The sequence below is a fragment of the Ursus americanus genome, chromosome 21 (genome assembly GCF_024610735.1).
Source record: "Ursus americanus isolate L20-20 chromosome 21, mUrsAme1.1.p, whole genome shotgun sequence".
Lineage (NCBI taxonomy): Eukaryota > Metazoa > Chordata > Mammalia > Carnivora > Ursidae > Ursus > Ursus americanus.
In genome coordinates this window covers 52091477-52113236 of record NC_142147.1, presented here as the reverse complement: position 1 = coordinate 52113236, position 21760 = coordinate 52091477, and the positions used below count along the sequence as shown (strand labels likewise).

The 21760-nt window shown below is 36.6% G+C and overlaps 1 protein-coding gene across 10 annotated transcripts in view; it reads right to left on the bottom strand.

Moving 5' to 3' along the window:
• LOC123803818 (NADPH oxidase 4-like) overlaps positions 1-21533 on the bottom strand; it is a 175335-nt gene extending 153802 nt beyond the window's left edge. For 6 of the 10 annotated variants that reach the window (XM_087871203.1, XM_087871209.1, XM_087871200.1 and 3 more), the window contains exons 1-3: positions 21375-21533; positions 20623-20718; positions 7803-7848 (exon numbers count right to left, since the gene is read on the bottom strand). In XM_087871203.1, the coding sequence (XP_087727329.1) occupies positions 7803-7848; positions 20623-20718; positions 21375-21431 (199 nt within the window). In that variant the 5' untranslated portion in view covers positions 21432-21533. The other 4 variants (XM_087871202.1, XM_087871204.1, XM_087871210.1 and 1 more) reach the window with 4 other exon arrangements.
• Between the last annotated feature and the right edge of the window lie 227 nt (positions 21534-21760).

Sequence of the window (21760 nt, the reverse complement as noted above, 5' to 3'; positions counted from 1 at the left end):
GCTATTGTGTGGTACAACCTACATTCTTCATATAGTGTATCACATGAAAACAAGAGATGGGGTCATATCTGTACTCTTGTCCTAAAATAAACATAAAAGTACTTTATTTTAAGGATATTGACTAAGAAATATGTATAAGTCAGATGCTTTTCTTATCTTAAAATTATTCACGCTCCTTAGATTTCCAACTTAATTCTTGGCAAAATAGCAACTCTGTTACAAAATGTTTGTTGTCAGCACACGCTGTATTGTTCCTGAAGGGGAGGCAGGGTAATAAGTCATGTCAGGAAAGCAATAATTTTCATTGACTTATATAAAAAGTAATTAATATTTCCAGTTAGGTTATTTCTACACCATGAGTTAGAAAATCTTAGGGACATATTGCAATGACTATACTAGTAAGTAGACAAATAGAAATAATCCCCTCTAGACTATTGAAAAAAATGTTAAATATAATATTCTCACCTCACTCAGCAAAGTTATTATTTCAGAGTGATGGGTTTTTGTTATTTAGGCCTCCAGAGAAATAGAATAATTGTTATCTCTTTGATCCAGCATCTGCACATGACAAGAAAATTTTAGCTCAGGGGATTTTAGATGATAATTTTATCTGCAATTTTAATGTACCAGGACAATAATTCACTTAAAATTTATCAGCTAAAATCTATCTTATATGTGTAGGACTTAAGAGATACAAATAAATTATCCAATTTTCTTTTTAGTTCAATGATTTAAAGAAAATTCTTATATTCGTCATTTTCTAACCATTTATTGCATGTCTGAAGTGTTTTATTGTTGTGCTTACATTAAATCACATAGTAATTTAACTCAAAGTGGCTTTAAGTGTCCCCTTAGGATAGATGGAGTTTATCTTGGCATTCCACTTCTTCCTTAACAATGCTGTAAAATCTACCCGGAGATTTTACCAAGGACTCGTTTCCTCATGTATATTTGTTCCTGAATATACTTAGTTTTTTCAACTAAGATGAAAACTTCTTTTTATTAGGTTATCAGAGTACAAAACTCCCTCCTTCGGAAGCAATGGAGAGAGTGAGGAACATGGAGACAGATCACAGTCAAGTGCCGCAACACAGGAAATCACGTGATCTACTTACTACGTGGGTAACAACCTACAGCGAAGAACATTTGTTTTATTTAGTCCCTATTAACGCATAACCACTGTAAGAATCATCTACCTCAAATGTTCACTAAAAAGAAATGACCGCCCCAAGTTATGTGGCCAGGTCCTCTCTGTATCTGACTCATGTTACCATGCCTAGAGCACTTAACAGCTACTCCACTTTTCCAACTTCATTCAAGTTTGTTGTCACTAGATGGCAGTGTTACTTTCACATTTCAAATCCTACCTGTCAAGGTCTCTAAAATGTAATTAACTGGGAATTCCACTCGTAATTTCAAAACTATAAATATATTTTAGATGAGTATATACAAATAAAACATAGCTTATTTCTTTTTATGGACTGAATGTCTGTGCCCCCAAAATGCATGTGATGAAATCTAATGTCAAGAAAGAAAAGGAGAGAGAGGAGAGGAGAGGAGAGGAGAGGAGAGGAGAGGAGAGGAGAGGAGAAGAAAGAAAGAAAGAAAGAAAGAAAGAAAGAAAGAAAGAAAGAAAGAAAGAAAGAAAGAAAGAAAGAAAGAAAGAAAGAAAGAAAGAAAGAAAGAAAGAAAGAAAGAAAGAAAGAAAGAAAGAAAGAAAGAAAGAAAAAAGAAAGAAGGAAGGAGGGAGGAAGGAAGGAAGAGAAAGAAAGAGAAGAAAGAAAGAAAGAAAGAAAGAAAGAAAGAAAGAAAGAAAGAGAGGGAAGGAGGGAGGGAGGGAAGAAGAAAAAGAAAAGAAAAGAAACCTAATGTCATAGTGTTTGGGAGCTTTGGGGAGGTAACTATGTTTAGATAAGATCAGGAGAGTAGGGGCCCCATTGTGGGATTAGTGCTCTTGTAAGAAGAGGAAGAGACCACAGACTCCATGTCAGGACACAGCAAGAAAGTGGCCTTCTGCAAACCATGAAAAGGGCTCTCATCAGATACCAAATCTGCTGACACCTTGATCTTAGACTTCCCAGCTGCCAGAACTGGAATAAATATTCTCTTAGCCACCTGGCCTGCAGTATTTTGTTAGAGCAGACTGAATTAATGCAATCCTAAAGAACATCATAAGAACATATGCCATTGGAAGCAACTTATAAGGGTCTATAACATCTGGGTATAACAAGTACATGGTAATTTTCCTAAAATCTCAAACACATGGTTTCTTATCTTAAATCTGCTACTTAAATCTGCTACTTAATAACTATTCTTGAGCTAGTTAACTGTCCTTTTCTGTCAAATTAAGAAGGATAAATGTTCTTATCTATAAAATTAATATAATATGCTATGATATAATAATCCTAGTTCTTAGAACTTTTGTGAAAAGTAAAACCAGTCTAAAATATGCAAGCACTACATAAAATTAATTTATTGCCTTGGGGTCGCTGTATCACATCCTTTCTCTGAATATTCCCCTCTGTACTTCTCTAGTAAGTTCCACTTACATTACTCATTCGATACATATTTATTATGATATGCACATATCCCAAGGCACTGGGAGTTCAATTGTGAATGAAAAACAGAGAATGCCTATTCCTTAGGATGTTTATATTCTAGTAGGGGGAACAGATACTAATCAAATAGCTACATAATCAAATGTAAATTCTAACAATGATCAATGCTGTGAATAGAAATACAGAGCACAAGCATGTGTAACAAGAAATGAAAGCTAAATAAGAAGGTCAGGAAGCCTTCCCTAATTAAGTGAAAAGTGAACTGAAATTTTGAGAGTGAGAGCCCAAGTCATTCAAAAATGAGAAAGACATCCATACGGAAAAATACAGCATGAGAACTGATGCGACAAGTGGGATCATAGTGTATATCTGAGAACTTACTAGTAGGTCAGTGTGGTTGGGGTGGAAGTAGAGGGTGATCACAACATAAAACTGGAGAAGGGGTGGACCTGCTGGGTTGTGTAGGTCACATTAAGAATGCACATCTTTATCCTAAAAATCAGGGCAGAATGAATACGTTTTAAGCAGGGAAGTGGTATAAAAAGATTAGTCTTTGCTAATGATTACTCTGACTCAAGTATGAAGAACAAACTGGAAAAGAGTATTTGGGGCAATTATATTACTTTTGTGTAGTTAATCATCACAAAATGTCGTTTGAGACAAGGGTTGCATTTTATGGTAATTATGACTGAGACTTGCATATACAAAGGATCAAGTTTTGACTAAATATTGTAGTTATCAGTAAATTTATTTTGCCAAATAATTTGCTAAAACATGTACCTCTGAACTTGGAGAACTAAAAGGGCCTCTCCCACATCCCACCATCCACCCAGAGTCTAAACCCTTCTATATGACCACCATAACCAAAGGTAATCCACACTCCGTTGATTTTTTTCCAGAGATAGAAGCCTCTTCCACTGTCAAAAACTTCTGTTTTGCTTTCTTACACTGGCGTGAAGTCTGTGTCTCTGTGTCTCTGCCCACCAGGCAGCTCTAGATAATAATATTCCTAAACTGAAGATAAAAGAACAATGACTTCCTAGTCCAATCTTGTTTTCTTCATGTGAAACACAATCAGTTGCCTCTGAAATTCTTGAAATAATTGTTAGACTCCCTCTCATCTCTATGACTTTTCCCAACTCTGTCAGAATGCAGCATATCCTCAAGATATTAATCAACATAGTAGTAGTAGCAGGCAGTACTGAAGAGCATCATCTCCCTCACAACCATGATCTCTGCTAATTCTAAAACTGTGCTATTTCATAGGGCAACTATGTTACATAATGGCTCATCTTAAGTGTACAACATAGAGATTTTCTCACATGAGTCGCTACCAACCAATGACACCTATCCTACAGTGGAAAAAAAACCATGAAGGTGAGAGAGTGCAAGTACAAAAATCCAAGAATGGATTGGGTTTAGCATAGTCTATCATATTGGATGTAAACTCTATATTCTGACATTTTTCTTCTCAATTTTGCTTTAGCTGAAAATTTTACATTCATGTTTTCCACATCTTCATCTAAGTTCTTGATAACGCCATTAAAGTATAACAAAATTCTGTTGAAACCATTGACTTGCCAACTACCTTTATAGTAAATTAACTTTCAAATGAACATGTTGCTCTCCAATGGGAATTTTCTCAACAATTTTGAGGAAATATGACATTCTACATGTAAATATCTATGCAACACTATTGTTCAAAGGGATTTGAAAAGGCCAGAGAAGTATTAAAAGTAAGTTTAAATAACTGGTCATTTTTCTGTAGCTACCTCTTAACAAGTCAACAATTAGTTGACTATTTCCAGGAAAAAAATTACCATATAAGTTTATAACAAATTATTTTATATTCTGACTTGGTATTTTGTGTTTGTCTAAAACTATGTAAATTTGTACTCATTAAGGTCAATTTTGTTAACTGTTTTTAATCAAACCAAATGAAGCCTACACAACCCCTAATTCTTACATGTTTTGTAGCCACAGAACTGTAGCTCTATCATGGGCCTTTACATGTCATCCAGTCCAACCTTCTTTTTGCCACTATTCACATTGCTGTTTTGGAAAGAAACAGGGACTAGAACTAGGCCCGCCTCCAGGCTATCTGACATTTTCTAACATGTCACTCCCCAGAACAGAGACATGAATCCAGACATCTTGCCCAGCACACTTCCCAAACCATAATACTTCCTTACTCCTTCAATTGCTTATCTGTTATCCAACCAGTAGGTTTCCCTGCCTTTTGTGTAACTCTTCACAGAAAATTTTCCTACTCTGACTGACTGCACACTGAAAGCACTTGATGGGCTATTTAAAAATAAACACATCTCCATTGTACTTCCTGAAATTTTGATTCCTTAGGTCTGGAGAGGGGTCCCAGGAGGTACACCCAGGCTTGGCAATCACTATTTTAGAATGCATTTCAAAGTCAAACAAACCTGAGTTTAAAACACTTTTATGAGCTGTGTGGCCTGATGTATTTTCTTACCATGTCTACTTTCCTCATCTATAAAATAAAAACGATATATCAACTTCAACAGGTTACTGTGAGTATTAAGTATAGTACCTAGTGCAGTGCCCAGCATCTAGTAAAAAGTCAACAGAAGCTATTATCATAATCCTGGTCCCTGGCCATCCACAAACCTGCTCTAATTTCAGAATGTAAATGTTCTTAAGGCATGCTTTCCTGCAAATAACTTTTTCTTAGCCTGTCTTTCCATCCTCAGCTCTGAAGAATTAAGATTCTGGTTACAGCTATGGGAGCTGAGCTTTATTGCATTCGACTGTATCTAAAGATTTCTAGAAAAGTTCTAAGCAATTAGTGGGTGTTCAATAAATTTATGGTGGATGAATGAATGAATGAGCCTATGAGATGATCTTTCAGTGTCCTCATTTTGGAAATTAAGAAAAAAATAATCAAGACCAAAAGTGATCACCCAAGAAATCTAGTTGATATCTAGAGCTACATTCAGACTTACTCTTTCCATCACACAATATTGTCCAAGAATAGCAACTCTGCCTCCATTTCCCCAACTGCCACCATTCTGGATACTAGGAAATACTCTAGGGAACTACATGCCACCCAATTTGAAGAAAATCCTCAGAGCAACTGTAGCTCTTTGATGAGACTGTATAGGTCATCTAGTCCAACCCTCTTTTTGTACCAACTTGTATTAAAAGTCTGTAAATAAGCCAAATTGATGATGCCATAGGGCCAACTGGCTACCCTTTTATGTTTAATACAGCTCCTGGACGCTTTACCCAGATTAATCAGCTCTTCTTCTCTCCATTCCCTATCCCTAGCTCATGGTGTTTGTTGCCATTCCTACTATTTGTGATGGCATTCCACCTCTTCCAACCTCCATATTTCCTTTGGAGTACTTTACATATTATATTATTTTACCTATTTATCTCCTTGTTTTCCCCCAAAAGCTAGCAAGTGGCAGCACTGCTAAGTGGCAGTGCCCAAAATGACTCTTATTGTTGGGGACCTCAAAAGTGCACGCTCATTAAGTGAAAATTATTTTGACAAAAATATTCCTTGAGGAAAATATGCTTTTAGCAATGAAAGCCAAAGAAAAGTAGAAGTGAGACAGATATATGAGCAAAAAGAGACAACACTGTAAAGTAGTCCATATAATTTTCCAAAGCAATAGTAAGCACATTTTATTGTCTTTATAATCATCAAAAGGGTCCATGGCAGAAAATCAGAACAATTTATTTTACCTACCCCTATAAATCAAACTTGTGGTCCTAACTTATATTTCAGTATGTACCATTAAGATATTACAATAGAGATATGAATTTAGAATATGATAAGCATTTCATACAGGCAAGATTGCACTTAAGGATTCTTAAAAATGACATTTCAACGAGAAGTTACTTCAAAAAGTTGATTATCTATTTGATAAGGTTTCATATGAAAACAATAATGAATAACATTCCATGAGCTATCAGAAAGCAGTTAATAATAATTGGAGTAATTATTTCCTTTAAAAATTCCAAAATAAACTACCGATTCAGTGGTCTTGAAGTATATCCAAAAGCTCATGAATGTCCTTTCATTCCATTATGAACTCTAATTCATGCCAAATGATCCTAGCTGGTTTCTGTCAACCAACTGCCCTGGAGACTTTTAAATATGATGTAATTTTTTACTCAAGTTGACCTCTCTTCCAATCTATAAACCTTTTTTTTTTTAACACAGTCTCTAAAGAAGTTATCAGTTCTAAAGAAAGAAGGCGGGGCGGATTTTGTTTCCATATAATTAAAGGGATCACCAAAAAGAATAGAATCCATCCTGACTTCATATCCAGATTTCCTTATGCTTAACTCAAATCTTTCCTTTTATACATCATCATCCATCATTCCACCCTTTCTAGAAGTAAACTTTCTTCCATTTTCAGTAGGAATGTAGTCTTTCCTTTGAAGTCTATTACCAAACTGTGGAAGGAGCCAAGATGCCCTTCAGCAAACGGGTGGATAAAGAAGATTTGGTTCATATATACAATGGACTATTACTCAGCCATTAGAAAAGATGAATACCCACCATTTGCATTGACATGGATGGAACTGGAGGCAATTATGCTAAGTGAAATAAGTCGAACAGAAAAAGACAATTATCACAAGGTTTCACTCATATTAGAACATAAGGAGTAGCATGGACGACCATTGGGGAAGGGAGGGAAAACTGAAGGGGGAGAAATCAGAGAGGGAGACATGCCATGAGAGACTAGGGACTCTGGGAAACAAACTGAGGGTTTCAGAGGAGAGGGGGGTCGGGGGATGGGATAGCCGGGTGATGGGTATTAGGGAGGGCACGTGTTGTGATGAGCACTGGGTTTTATATGCAACTAATGAATCATTGAACAAACATCAAAAATTAATGAGGTACTATAAAGTGGCTAACTGAACATAAAAAATAAAAGAAGTCTATTACAAGTCAGAAAGAAATATAGCTCTTAGAGAAGAAGAAAGCAAGACTGTAACATGGTATTTCTGTCCAGATTTTGTCTACCTTGTCTTTCCTGTGCCAGAAGCCCAGAGAGCAGAAGGTATGTGTCTGTCTGCAAAAGTTCAACCTAAGTGGGATCCAGAATTGCACTGAACACATTCATGGGTTTCTACAGGCAATGCTGTCTACTGAACAGGTCACCAGATTTAAAAGTATGACATTTTCATCACACTTAATACCTGTGACCTCTTCCAAGGTAATTGTCTCCAAAACCTAAGAATTGGAAAACTTACCAAAACAATAGTAAAAACTTGCTCCATTTTCTCTTGTACAACTGCTCTAAAAAGTAAAAACACATCAAATGAAAATGGCTTGACCTCTTTAGCTGACAGAATGTATTTTTTTAATTCACCTATCACATTCCTTCAGATATTCATGCTCATCTCTTATCATCTACTCCTATCCAAAGCACAAGAACAAGGGTCTCAAGAATTACAATGCATTTGCTTTTATGTCATTGTTATAGTTCCTCCTCCTACAGAAATTAGCCATGCACAGGGAAAGACACCGAGGAATGGCAGGTATTTTGCAGAGCATAGTTGGCTAGAAAGCTGAGACAGGCCCTGTTTCTCTTCCGTCACAGGTCCAGCACATCTGATCACAATTACTGGATATTTATTTAGTCACATCTCAGCTACTCTTCATCAGGAACAATCATTCCAAAATCTTGCATCATTCTTCCTCATCCTTAAACCATTTTTAATTTCTCAACATTCCTCCTCAAACTTAGAAGCCAAAACAGATACACTAGTGGCCTGAACACATGGAATAATTTTTGAAAGGAAACAACAGCCATAGCAATGGTACACCCTCACTGGGTTAGACTTGTAATCAGACTATCCATAACGATGTATATTAAAACTCATACTCTGGGGTAGACTGGGTGGCTCAGCCGGTTAAGTGTCTGCCTTCAGCTCAGGTCATGATCCCAGGGTCCTGGGATTGAGCCCCACATCCAGCTCCCTGCTCTGTGGGGAGTCGGCTTCTCCTTCTCCCTCTGCCTGCAGTTCTCCCTGCTGGTGCTCTCTCGCTCTCTCTGTCAAATAAATAAAATCTTAAAAATTAATAAATAAATAAAACTTATACAGTGAATATAGAATATTCAATACTAAGATTTTTCTCTCATGACTGTCAAACATACCCACTTAAACATATCTATTTTACTCCTCCTGAATTCAATTCTATTTGTTAATAACTCCTCTTAATTGAATCTATAAAACTCTTTTTAAGTTGTATCTTTGTCCTCAAAACATCAGTAACCTTAGCTAACTCAGCATGTCTTTTAACCATAACTTTCAACTTTGAATCCAGTTAAATTTGTTCTAGTCTTTCTTTGGGAAAAAAATACTGTCTCCAAGAAGATATTAATTCTAAGAAAGCGAAACCTGGGTACACCAAAATGGCCAAAATGGGTAAGACAGTAGGTACTAAGTAAAATGGACTGAAAAAACAAACAAAAACAACCCTCCAGTCATACTTCATCCCAAACCCTTCAACCATGCTTGGTCTCTGGGTCCATACAGCTATCTATTATATTATACTTTGCAGCTCAGAAAGTTAGGGAGAAACGTTGCTGTGACGCTTCTTTGTTTATCTTTTCTATGATCCATTCCTCTCTATTAACCTATCCTTCTAATGATCTCTCCTATGTTTATTCCATTTTCTATACTTCTTTTTTTTTTTAAGATTTATTTATTTATTTGAGAGAGAAAGAAAGCATGGCAGGGAGGGGCAGAAGGAGAGGGAAAGAGAAACTTCAGCAGACTCCCCGCTGAGCCCATAGCCTGATGGGGGGCTCAATCTCAGGAACCTGAGATCACAACCTGAACAGAAACCAAGAGCTGGAGTCTTAACAGACTGCGCTGTCCAGATGCACCAACCCCCCATTTCCTATATTTCTAAGTCTGACATTATAGGTGTTATTATTATTGCTTTTACTGTAACTTTATATGGCTTTTTTTTTGTTTAAATGGTTAATATTATGTGCAATACATAAGAAAAAAGCCATGGGAATACAGAAATCAAATAATACTTAAAATATTTGCTGCATTCTTCCCTTTAGTTATCCAATAACCTTTAGATTTCTCACTGAAAACCAGTTACTACAACTGAATGTCAGTTTTTAAAATTGTTCTATATGTGATATCACCTCCAACGTCATCTTAATCTCACCAAAAACCATTACAACAAGTATATGGAAATAACCTAACAAAATATGTAATTTTGTTAAAATATGAACAGATTAGTTGTCCTCCAGTGATTGGGCAAAGTCTCTAAAGTATAAAACCAGGAAACTACTGTATAATATTTACACTCTAAGAGTATGCTTTATGTTCATCATATTACCAGAAGTAGTAGGAAATTGGAGGAAATCAAAGGGTCCATCTCTGGGAGAATGGGCAAGTAAACTGTGGCAGATGCGAACCATGGAATACTGTGTAGCAAATAGAAAAAAAACCCAAAGAACCGCATAGTCACATGATAGACTTTGAAAACGTAATACCAGATGGAAAAAAGCAAGAAACAGAATGAGTCTACGCATAATACCATTTTGGTGAATTCAAAGAAAAATGCAAATAAAATACCAATAGAAGGATACATGTCAGCATGTTAAAAAAAGTTGCTACTGTCAGGACGAAAAAGGAACTGGAGAATTGGAGAATGAAAAGTGATTAAACAATGAATTAATGAATGAATGATGAAGAAAGCAAAAGACCCACAAAGATAGTGTGCTACGAACTAAGGTATAAGTTTAAAGACTTTGTACCTGAAATCCAAAATATAGCTTTTTAAATCCTTTGTTTTTTACAGAGAAGATTCACTGCTAACTTCCTTTAAAATTAGTTCTCTTCGTGTGTACCTCAATCTTTGGTTGGCTTGACAGAAAAAATTTAGATAAAAAGGCCAAAAAATTGAGATAAAATTTGAAAACCATTACCAGTTAAAAAGCAATTAATTATGAGCTTCAATAGTTTTGAAACTGTAATTAACAAAAACACACTGCCGCTTGCAAAATAGCTCTTTAAATAATTCAGAATGTATACGCTGTATGAAATTAGGAGTTAATCTCTCTTAGTTGCTGGAAATTTTGTCATTAGCAGCCATTTACAAATAGATTTCAACATCAAAACATTCTCAACTTCAAAAACGTGGCCTGAAAGAAATGACTCTAGCATTGTCTACTATAACTTGCCATTAGCAAAAAGGGAAGTCATTCTTTTTGAAGGCCTCACAGGCATTTCTTCCTCATTCTACTCAATCCTCTCCTCAAAACAAAACAAAACAAAACCCTGTAAGAGATACTAAATTTAACTATGCAAAACTGCCATTTTTTTAAGTCAGAATATTTCAATACTGGAATATTTAGGTAGTTCGATTTCATAATACAATTCTCCATTTAAAATTGAGGAAACTTAAAGCTTTGCAGATTTCAATAAATTAGTTAAAGATACATTTCTTAAAAGGTAAAGTCACAATTTCCACTTTAGATAATCTGTCCACAAAATCCATATTCTTATATTACATTGTTCATTACATTATATTGTTTCCATTAAACTTTGGAATTTTCACAGGTATTAATATATTTGAAATTTAAACTAATAGTCATTTCATGCTTAGGAAAAGGTGGTAACAGACAGTTTTAACAAGAATTTTTACTCATGTCCTATAAGACTTGAACAAATTTTATATATCTAAAATCTGTGGTTGAACAAAATATATTTTCTTCTTTAAGAATAACATGTCCAAGCTTTAAAATCAGTACAAGTCAGAGACTAGTTTTTTTCAGGCAAACCAAAATTAAGTAAACTTTATAGATCCATTATGACTGTAAACTCTTCTAAGATGTCCATTTGACTCATTCTTTCCCTCTCTTATGTTTTACAAAATGTACAAAATCAAAATAAATAGCTCAGTGATGGGTTCTACATAGTCCAAGCCAAACTCCAACTCCACAGAAAACTTCCATGGGAGGTAACAAATGTAATACAGACAATGCCCAACAGCAAATGCCATTTCTTGAATGGAAGAACATTCATACTGAAGCTCTGCATTCTTGTGGCTTAATATGAGTCATTTTTTCCCAACTGGAACCCATTAATATAGAACACCGATGATATTTGCTTCGTTTTCCCTTTAGATATTCTGAGCGATGGGGTGGGGGGAGGGGGCAGAAAAACATATTCTTTACCTTTTTTTGCATGACTCAAAGCACTTTACAAATGTGCTTTTGGGCCCATGTTTTTCCAACTGAGAGAATTAACAAAGCTCAAAGGCCCAAAGTACCTTCTCAAAAGCAACTTGGCCAAGGGAAATCAATGAGAGGTAAAATTACTCTTATCACCCTATTTCAGCATATTCGCAAGAGGTGGTTCTTTTCTTGTACCACAATTCTCTTGGGACACCCTCGCCAGCCTGGAAATCAATGTTCTCATTCGAGGTAGGGTGACAATGAGTTATGCAAGTAATTAGAAGGCCCATAAGAGAGAGAATTGGGGGGGGTTAGAAATTAGCAAAGAGAATCAAAAGTATAACACGCAGAAAAAAGAAATTTGTTTGGATAACTACCCCTTCGTATCTTTCCAATGCACCTGAGCTTTCTAAGATCACATGAAACAAAATTACTGGCACTTTGAAATCAGCTATTTGGTAATCCTATCACAGGAAAAAAGGAATATAGTCAGAAAGGCATTCACCATAAATAATTTCTTAGATTTATCTTAGTATTGAAGTGCCCACTTTCTTTTTAATTTCAGATGTATAAAATGCTTTTACTTTGTGTACATCACTCATCTCTTCTTGCCTGAAACTATTTAAACCTCTGATATCCCTGCGATGTGTCTGAAGACCTTTAACAATTTCCATTCATGAAAACCATTAAATCATGCAATTTAAACCAAGTTCCCCAGAGAACTTGTATTCAATTCATTTATCTCTAGATAAGAGTCATTGTCAAATTCAAGTTTTCAATTTCTAAACATGTAAACATTCTACTGATCATGCAAAGTCCATCTTTATCCTAATCTACGTTTTCTTTAGTCCCACTGCCAAAGCACTAAAGAAACTACTTTTCACATGACTTTTACCACATTGTTTGATTACTATCACATCACAAAGTTGCATTAAAATGTGGATACTAAGAAGTGAGACCCACTCCCCACTTAAGTCATCTGCTATCATACTAAGGTCTCAGTCTTAGTTCATGCCTTAGCAAAATTATTAATTACAACATGTCACAGACCTTCAAGGTCCCATTTCAAGAGTCAATACTGTAAATGTAATACGTATTGGATGTTAAAGAGCATCTGCCACTTTTCCTTTATTCCTTTCTCTGTGACTATGCTTTGTGACTCCTGGGGGGGGCTCTGTCATGGTGCCGTGGCCGGAGCCTTAAAAACTGGGAGGAATGACAGGACACAGCAACAGTAAATGATAACCATTTTTCACATCCACGATGTTTTCAATTCTTCAAAGTACTTTCCTATCTTTTACATCATCTAATCCTTAACACAACACTCTAAGGTAAGTACAACGATTTCATCATGTTTCAGGTAGGTGAATTATCACCTGTGGCTATGAAGGAGACAAGAGGGAAAGAAAGAGGAAAACTGGTATTTGGGGGAACACCTGTTACATAATGGGCTTTATGCTTGGTACTTTATTCTATGAGCAAGTTATTTATAATTTCTGTTAGTTTTCCATGTAATAGAAACCACCTTGTGGACTAGTTAAAACTCTGACATGGAATGTATAAAGAACATAATACATCTTTATATACTTTTGAATTCCTTTTATTATTTTTATTTATAAACACAAATAATTTATAATATTACTATTCAGTGCTATTAATACTATTAATGCTAAATAATACTACTTAATTACAGTAATAAATATCATTTGCTGAGTACCTATGCACCAAATGCTAAGCATTTCACCACATGTTCCCATGTAATCTTCACAACTAAACTAAGGGAAAGATTTAAACCCGACTTCACAGATGAGTTAAACTTATGCTCAGAGAAGTAATTTACCAAAATCATAAAGGGAGATAAATGCCTGAGCTAGGATTCAAACTTATATCCATATAGCTCCAAGGTCCATGATCTTCATTTGATTGTTGTTTGATTGTTTATTTGATTTTCCTCCCCAGAATGACCCAAGGACTTTTAAAATCAATTTTAGGATCATCACATTGCTTACCATGATGAACTAGGGAAATTGACTAGGATTAGAAGACTGAGTTGATAAAGAAGACATTTAACTCCACTAAGTTCATCTATTAAACGAGCTAAATGAACTAGATCAACTCCGAAGGTCCCTGTAACATTCAGCCATTCTACAGGCTCCTGGGCCTCAGGCTAGGTGTTCCCCAGAGACAGCATAAAGCATGTGGCCTCCAGAATTGTGAGGACACACTTCTGTTGGTTAGACCACCCAGTGTGTGGTACTTTGTTATGGAAGCCTGAGCAAACTAACACAGGAGGCACCAATTAGGATGAGGTGTACATGTCTGCCTCACATCTAGGAGTAATCCATAAACAATAATCTTACCTTCATTTCTGATCGAGTACTTATAAATACAAAAACACACAAACATACATATAGACAGTCTAATGCAGAGCCAGTGGTAGGACGCATAAGAACCTCAGGCAAGTGTAGAAAATTCCATATTCTAACCCCATCTGTCTCAGAACCTCCCTGGTAGAGCACAGTGATTGAGAACATGGTCTTCTGTATGAGACAAATGTGGGTTCAAATAGGGCTTCTTCAGGTGTTAGCTGTTGACTTGGGAAAAGTTACCTAACCACTCAGAATCTCAGTTTCTCAATCCCCTGAAAAGTGATACTTCTTATTTTTCAAGGTTGTTACAAGGATAATTTAAATATGAAGAGTAAATGAGATTATAAAAAGAAAGAGCAAAGAACTAATTATATCTAGCACATAGTATGTGATTAGTAAAGGGTAACAGTTGTTATCAGGTTGAACTATATAAAATGACTGACATTTGATTATTTTTTATCAAAATGGCAATTCCATATAGTTCGGCCTAATATAATGTTACATAGAGGCAGAAGAGCACAATGGTTAACAATACAAGTTCTGGAATCAGGGTATGTGGGAGGGAGTCCTGCTTCTGCCACTCACTAGCAACATACAGAACATCCCTAATTCCGTCACTTAGCTGAAAAATGAAAAATATCTACTCCAGGGGCACCTGGAGCTACCTGGGTGGCTCAGTCGGTTAAGCACCGGCCTTTGGCTCAGGTCATGATCTCAGGGTCCTGGGATCAAACCCCAAGTCAAAGCTGAGCTCCCTGCTCAGCAGGGAGTCTTCTTCTCCCTCTCCGGCTGCTCCCTCCCCCCATCGCTCTCTCAAATTAATAAAAATCTTTTAAAAAAAAAAATCTACTTCACAGGTTGGATGGAAATGTTAAATAAATTAGTCCACATAAAACTCATAGACTAATGCTTGCTACCTAGACAATCCTCAATGAATGTAACCTCCTGTTGATATTATTAATATTATTAATAACAAAATGAAGGAAGTAGATTTGAAATTCTCTGAAATTAATTCCACCTTCTAATTCTATACTGTTTTGGCTGGTATTGATAAAAGAGAATTATACCGGAGTATTCAGCTGTATATAATAAGGAAGTTAAACACTGAGTGGTATAAGTCCAACAAATATTATGGAATCAGAAATAATTTAAATAAAAATAAGTCTCATAATTCCTTAATAATTTGTCTGAGACAAATCTAAAACAACTGTAATGCTGAGAATTATGTTATCTTGGGGGTAAATCAATAATTTTCCTTAACTTCTTAAATTGTTAAACATCTTTAAATATCTTTCACATAAGATGGAAAGCTAGTGGTCTATAGAGTGTGGGGTTTAATCTGTTTATGCATCTGTGCATAGAGTTGTTCATCAACTGACTGACTGTTGGACTGAGGGTCAATGGGCCAGAATAGAGACCAGGCCACTCATTCAGTGGGTGATGGTGAGCAACTCGCTTCAACTACATTTTTCCATTTGGGAAAATAAAGAAGTCTAAATAAAGATAGCAAAGCTTACTTCCAAGTCTAGAATTCTGAGTTTCTATCTACTGTAAATGGATTAAGAGTATAATGATTGCATCAAAGTAATGTAAGTCATTTCACCTGGCAATAAACAGGAAGTAAACTATTTTCAAATAGCAGAATGCTAAGAATAAAAACAAACAAATGGAAAGAAAAAACCAAAACCAAAAAAAAAAAAAAAAAAAACCCATTCAGTTAAAAATATCCCCTGAATTGAAACTACAATGCATGTTTGGGCAAATCTAGGTGGTAACTTTTACATTTTATGCAATAAATGAAAAGAATTAATGATGAAGCCTTTTCTGAAACTGATAGGTGGTCTATATTCCTTCTCAGCAAAAGTAAAGCTGCCTAGGCCAGCTGTGAAACCTAAAATACTGACCTAAAATCCTAGGTCCATTTGTACAGACACGCTAATCTCTGACCATACCAAATTCACATGACATCAGATTTCTGTCTCTGAAAATTGTTAATTATGATATAACTTATAGGACTTTTGAGAGGGTAAATTAGTTAATGTTTCTTAATCACTTAAAGGATAATGATTAACCAAAGAAAGATTGTCACTGTGAGACTAGAAAAAAACCTCAACGCTCTCAGCTTTCTTCCAATTAACATAGGTATCTCGATAAAAGTTTTTTAAAAAGAAAAAAAAAGATCTTCATGACCATGCAGTAGATCTAAAATAATAATTGTGAGGGGGCGTCTGGCTGGCTCAGTCAGGAGAACATGAGACTCTTGATCTCAGGGTTGTAATTCAAGCCCCACGTTGGGTGTAGAGATTACTTAAAATTAAAACCTTTAAAAAAATTAAATAATTATTGTGAGACAAAGCAAAAAATATATAAATTTCTCATCATAGCACCATGAGAATAACTAGTTTGAAAATGAACGGTCCATGTACAAATGTTAGTTTGGGGGGAAAAAGATAATAAAACCAAGACACATTGAATCTGGTAGCATAAAACACATTCTCTTCTCAAAGTAAGATGTTCTTATCAATTAAATTATATCTGTTAATTATTAAAATGTCAGAAATACAACTCAGAAATAAATGAACTTCAATATGAGGGCTTCTATGGGTAGTATTTTGAGTTAAATTGCTCCAACATTTAAAAAAATCTAGGAAACTAAATTTCTCAGGGTGAGGGACAACACATTGGATCTTTCTAGTAAAGTGCAAGCAACTACATTTTCCATTTCTTGAAAACAAATAAATCAAAAATAGATTTTATCTTAAAAAATCGAAGTATTCCCTTATTTAAAAGCTTGTATGGGAAGGTGGAGGAGGTTACTGCTTGGTTAGTTTATATATATGTGTGTGTGTGTGTGTGTGTGTGTGTGTGTGTGTGTGTGTGTGTGTTGCTTCCCTCAAAAGACTTTTTTTCTTCTTAGCTTAATTTTAAGATTCCAAAACTCACAGCATGTCATAATTAAACATCTCCAAGGAAGTGCACAGTCTGATTAGCACATTAACTCAAGCATAAACCAGCCGTGACCAGGCTGCCTCCAGGTCTGGGTCAGACCAGTCTGGGAAAGAACAGTCCTAATGAAAACTCCTACTAAGACACATTAACCTCAACATTATTTTATCTTTCATCAGTTGAGATCTTCTTTTCTCTGTCAATTCTTACACAATTTTTTTAATCGTTAATTCTGACCTAAGAACAATCAACTAGCATCCTATAAATATAAATAAAGATAGATAAAAAATGGATCCACTAGTTCTTAGAATGAAATAATTTTACCTTCATTCTCAAAGATTCCCACCACCAAAAAGTTCAGAGATATTTTTATGGTTACACACCAATAACTAGGGCCCATGATTTCCCATCCAATATCAACTCCTGTTTTGGAGAGGGGGAACAAGAGGACTACCCATATTCCAAATGTCTTTTCATTGGGCTGGTTGGTGCCCAACTGTTTGCTGTAAAACAAAATGATAAGAACATATGACCATGGAAGTAGGAATATCTTCCCCCACAGTCTACACTTACACTGTCTAAAATGGTAGCCACTAGTTGCACACAGCTATTAAGCATTTGAAATGTGCCTAGACCCACCACAAAACTGAATTTTTAGGTTTATTAATTTTTTTAATTTAAACTTAAAGCTGATAGTCCTTTTGTTAGTAGGAAAATTTTAAATATGTTTGGAAGAGCTTGGGTATGTGAATTCACTTTTTTATTTGTAAAATTTTATGAAATCTAAACACAAGTCAAGTATTTCTGATGAAAATCTGATAACTGAATTATGATGTGTACAAGTATAAAATACATACCATATATTTCAAAGAATAGGCAACAGCCTAGAATACCTCATTGGTATTTTTTTTAAATATTGACTACATGTTGAATACTTCAATCTAATACAGTACTTTAGATAGACTATTTTAAATAAAATATATTATTACATTTAATGCCACTGACGTTTTACTTTTTTAACATGCTACAGAAAAAAATTTGAATTGCATGATTCATATTCCATTTATGTTGGGCTACACTGATGATGAGTAATAAGTGGCCTAACTAACAGGGATGGGCCAGTGAAGTGTTTTGAAAGTCTTTGTAGCATGAGGAAAGGCAAAAAGGCCAGACAGACAGAAGTGCAATCACATCATAGTTCTGACACTGAACCAAGTCATCAGCTTCCTCAGCCTACCTTTTCCCGTGTGTAAAATAGGAAGAATGGTTTCATAGCTTGAAACAAATATTTGTAAAGTGCCTGGTATATCACAAGAATAAACAGTTGAATACATAGTTGGTTTTGAGTAGAAAGCAGAGATTTCAAACTACTAAGAATCAACAGCTTGTCAATATCTATGCCTCCTTGCAAATGGGCTATATTCTGTGGACCCTTCCTTCCCCTCATACTCCTGCAACTTTGTTACGACCTTACTTTTAAAGATGAATAACGGCAACCTTTACACGTTGTTATTATTAGAATAATCAACAACTGGAGGGCCTCCTTCCATTTGTGTTTTAAAATGGTAGTAAATTCATTTCCAGGAATACCATCATGATTTTTATGAGTCTAAAATTCACCTTCAAGAGACTTATGGGAGCACTTGGGTGGCACAGTCGGTTAAGCATCCAACTCTTGGTTTTGGCTCAGGTTGTGATCTCAGGATCATGAGATTCGAGCCCTGCATGGGGCTCTGGGCTGAGTGCAGAGTGTGCTTGAATTTCTCTCTCCCTCTCGTTTTTCCCCTCCCACTTGTGCTGTCTCTCTCTCCCGCTCTCTAAATAAATAAATAAATCTTAAAAAGAGAGAGAGAGAGACTTGTAATATCAGAATACTTATTATGTCCTTTTCAGGCTTTCTAAAATTCATCACAGTGGGACCTTGTTCTCATGAATGTTCTGTACGCTCTAAGATGCTCTAAGGCATTAAGTTAATAATAATGAAGTATCAGTATTAAACATGTAAAAGATGGGAGCCAGCAATATTTATTTTAAAATTAATTATATCCCATTGTTATACTTTATTTTCTTTGGGACTTGAAAAATGCCTGCAAATTCTTACACTATGAGGTAATACCATAATCATCAAAAGATTAGGAACAATTGGCCTAGGACAAATAAAATTAAGTCCTCTGGGAGCCTGCTTCTTCCTCTCCCACTCCCCTTGCTTGTGTTCCCTCTCTCGCTGGCGGTCTCTCTCTCTGTCAAATAAATAAATAAAATCTTAAAAAAATATATACAGGTATTGGGTGATGATGATGTGTTAATGTAGGTTCATTAGTTGTAACTTATGTATCACACTGGTAGGGGATGTTGATAATGGGGGAGGCTATGCATGCATGTGTGGGGGTAAGGGAGCATAAGGGAAATCTCTGTACCTTACTCTCAATTTTACTGTCAAGCTTAAAGAGCTCTAAAAAAAATAAGTTCTTTAAAAAATAAGTGTTAAACTTTAAAAATATCAATTGTGTGACAAAAAGATAATGAAAAATAGTACTTTAGTGTATAAAATAAAACATCAGTTAATATATTCAACCTCAATTTACTGCAGTCTTAGCATGTACCAAGCACTACTCTTGGAGCTGAGGTTTAAAGATAAATAAGATCTGTGAATGTAAAGAAGGAAATGGAAAGCTGGTCCCACAAATTCATGTGAACTAATCTTAATTTTAAATAATCATTAAACCATGGAAAAGAAAACAACGCATCTCCTAATTAGAATGTGTTCTCTTCCCCAATGAAAAGGAATGACAAAATCTTTTTCAGAAGCCCTGAAATTTTTCAATATGCTTTATACTTTTTGCTTGTTGCTTAGAAAATGCTACCTCCTAATACAAATAAAGATGTCGTCGGTGCCTCTGTCTTTTGTTAAGGAGTCAAGTAGGAAGGGAATGGAAAGAATGAGATCAGAAATGTCATGAACTAGAGAAAAGGAAAAATATCAACATGAGATAAATCAGAGCAAAGTTCTGCACAATATCATTCTCATATTCAGACAGAACACTGGAACCATAATCAACCAGTAACCTAGGGTTGAAGAAGCTGAGAAATGCCTAGAAATGAGTAACTGCCTTAGACACCTACTTTGTGAGAACTGGCAGAAAAAGGAAACAGTGCAGAAATCCTCTGGATAAGCTTATGGGCAGGCTGAGGTCTTGATTAGTGAAAATTGAAAGCCTGTCATTGGTTGGTCCTACTGGTGAGGCAGATCCTTCAAGGCACTTGGCAGCTGACAAGATGTAGCAACTTCTCTCAGGCACTACTAGCCTGGTCTGTCAGGTTCATTCCTTTCACTTTAGCAGATAGTGTCTTTGGTTCTTAAGAGTCAATCATTTTAACCTATGTGAGTGTAAATGATACATCAAGAAAACCTAACCACTTTAGAGAATGACAAATCTTTCTTAAGTGGACAACCAGGGTTTCTTTAATAAATAAAAGAATTGACCAAGCCTTGTAGCAATGCCTGCTTACCCTAAACCCATTCTACAGGGTTAGCCAAGTCCCACTTACCCCTAACATCTGGTGGAGGTAGTGATACTCTGGCCCTTGGTTATACAGCAGGAAGGCTTTCCAGAATAGCAAAACATTCAGGGAGAGCCAGATAAACTAAATCATACAGAGAGAGAAAACAAAAATTAAAAATAAACATTACCTGATGAATGAAAACTTCAAGTACATTCGCTGGACACAATACTTCCAGTGGAAGCTGGATTAGTAATTGCAGAAAGCATTTTCAATTAACCAGCAAGCTGAAAATCACTCAGAGCAAAACAAACCTGACCTCACTCAGTCCCTGCACCTGAGATTAAGCATTTGGGTTGCAAAGAGGTCTCCTAAATGATCTCCAGGCATCCCGTGCAGTACAAAATGAGCCTAAGAAATTAGTGACATCACTACGTCCCGAGCATTGCATGTTGTTAAAATGCAACACCAAACAGAAGCAAGCTGGGAAAAGAGCAAAGGGGGTAAGATGTTTAAAGCGTTAAGAAATAGTTGTCTTCACTAAAAGTGATCTCTTCTCCCTTCCTCCACATCTGCTCCTCCATCAGTGTCCATGAAAGTTCCCATGTATTTGGAGAGGGGATGGGTTGGGGGGGGGGTCGTTATTATTTCCAGGTATTAACAGCGGAAAGTTTTGTTAGTTGAGAATGTTTGAATTAGAGGCAAAACTTCTTCCAGCTTCCCACCCGCGCACGCTCAGAGAATGAATCAAAGTCGCTGCACGAGAGAAAACGCGGAGAGAGCCCTGACCGCCATCCTACCAGGCAGAGGTGTTTAACCCCTTCGTTGGCCAGCCAGTTCCTCCAGGACACAGCCATGCCGCCGGCCCCGCCGCGCTGCGCTCTCCGCCGGCCGGCCCGAGAAGGAGCGGCGGCGGCCGGGGCAGCGGTTACAGTTGTGCGGCCTGCGGGAGGGGCGGGGAGGGGGGGGACGGAGGGTCAAAGACTGAGTGGAAGTCCGGAGGCCGGCGCGGAGCCAGCCCGGGCGGGGTCTGCGTCCCGGGGCCGGGTCTTCCGGGCGCGAGGCTGCGGCCCGCGCGGGGTCTGCGCTGCACCCTCCGCGGCCCGGACCCGGCGCTCGGAGCGCGCGCTCCCCGGCCCCGCCGCCCGGCTGCGCGAGTCGGCCCCGCCGCGCCCGCCTCTTTGTC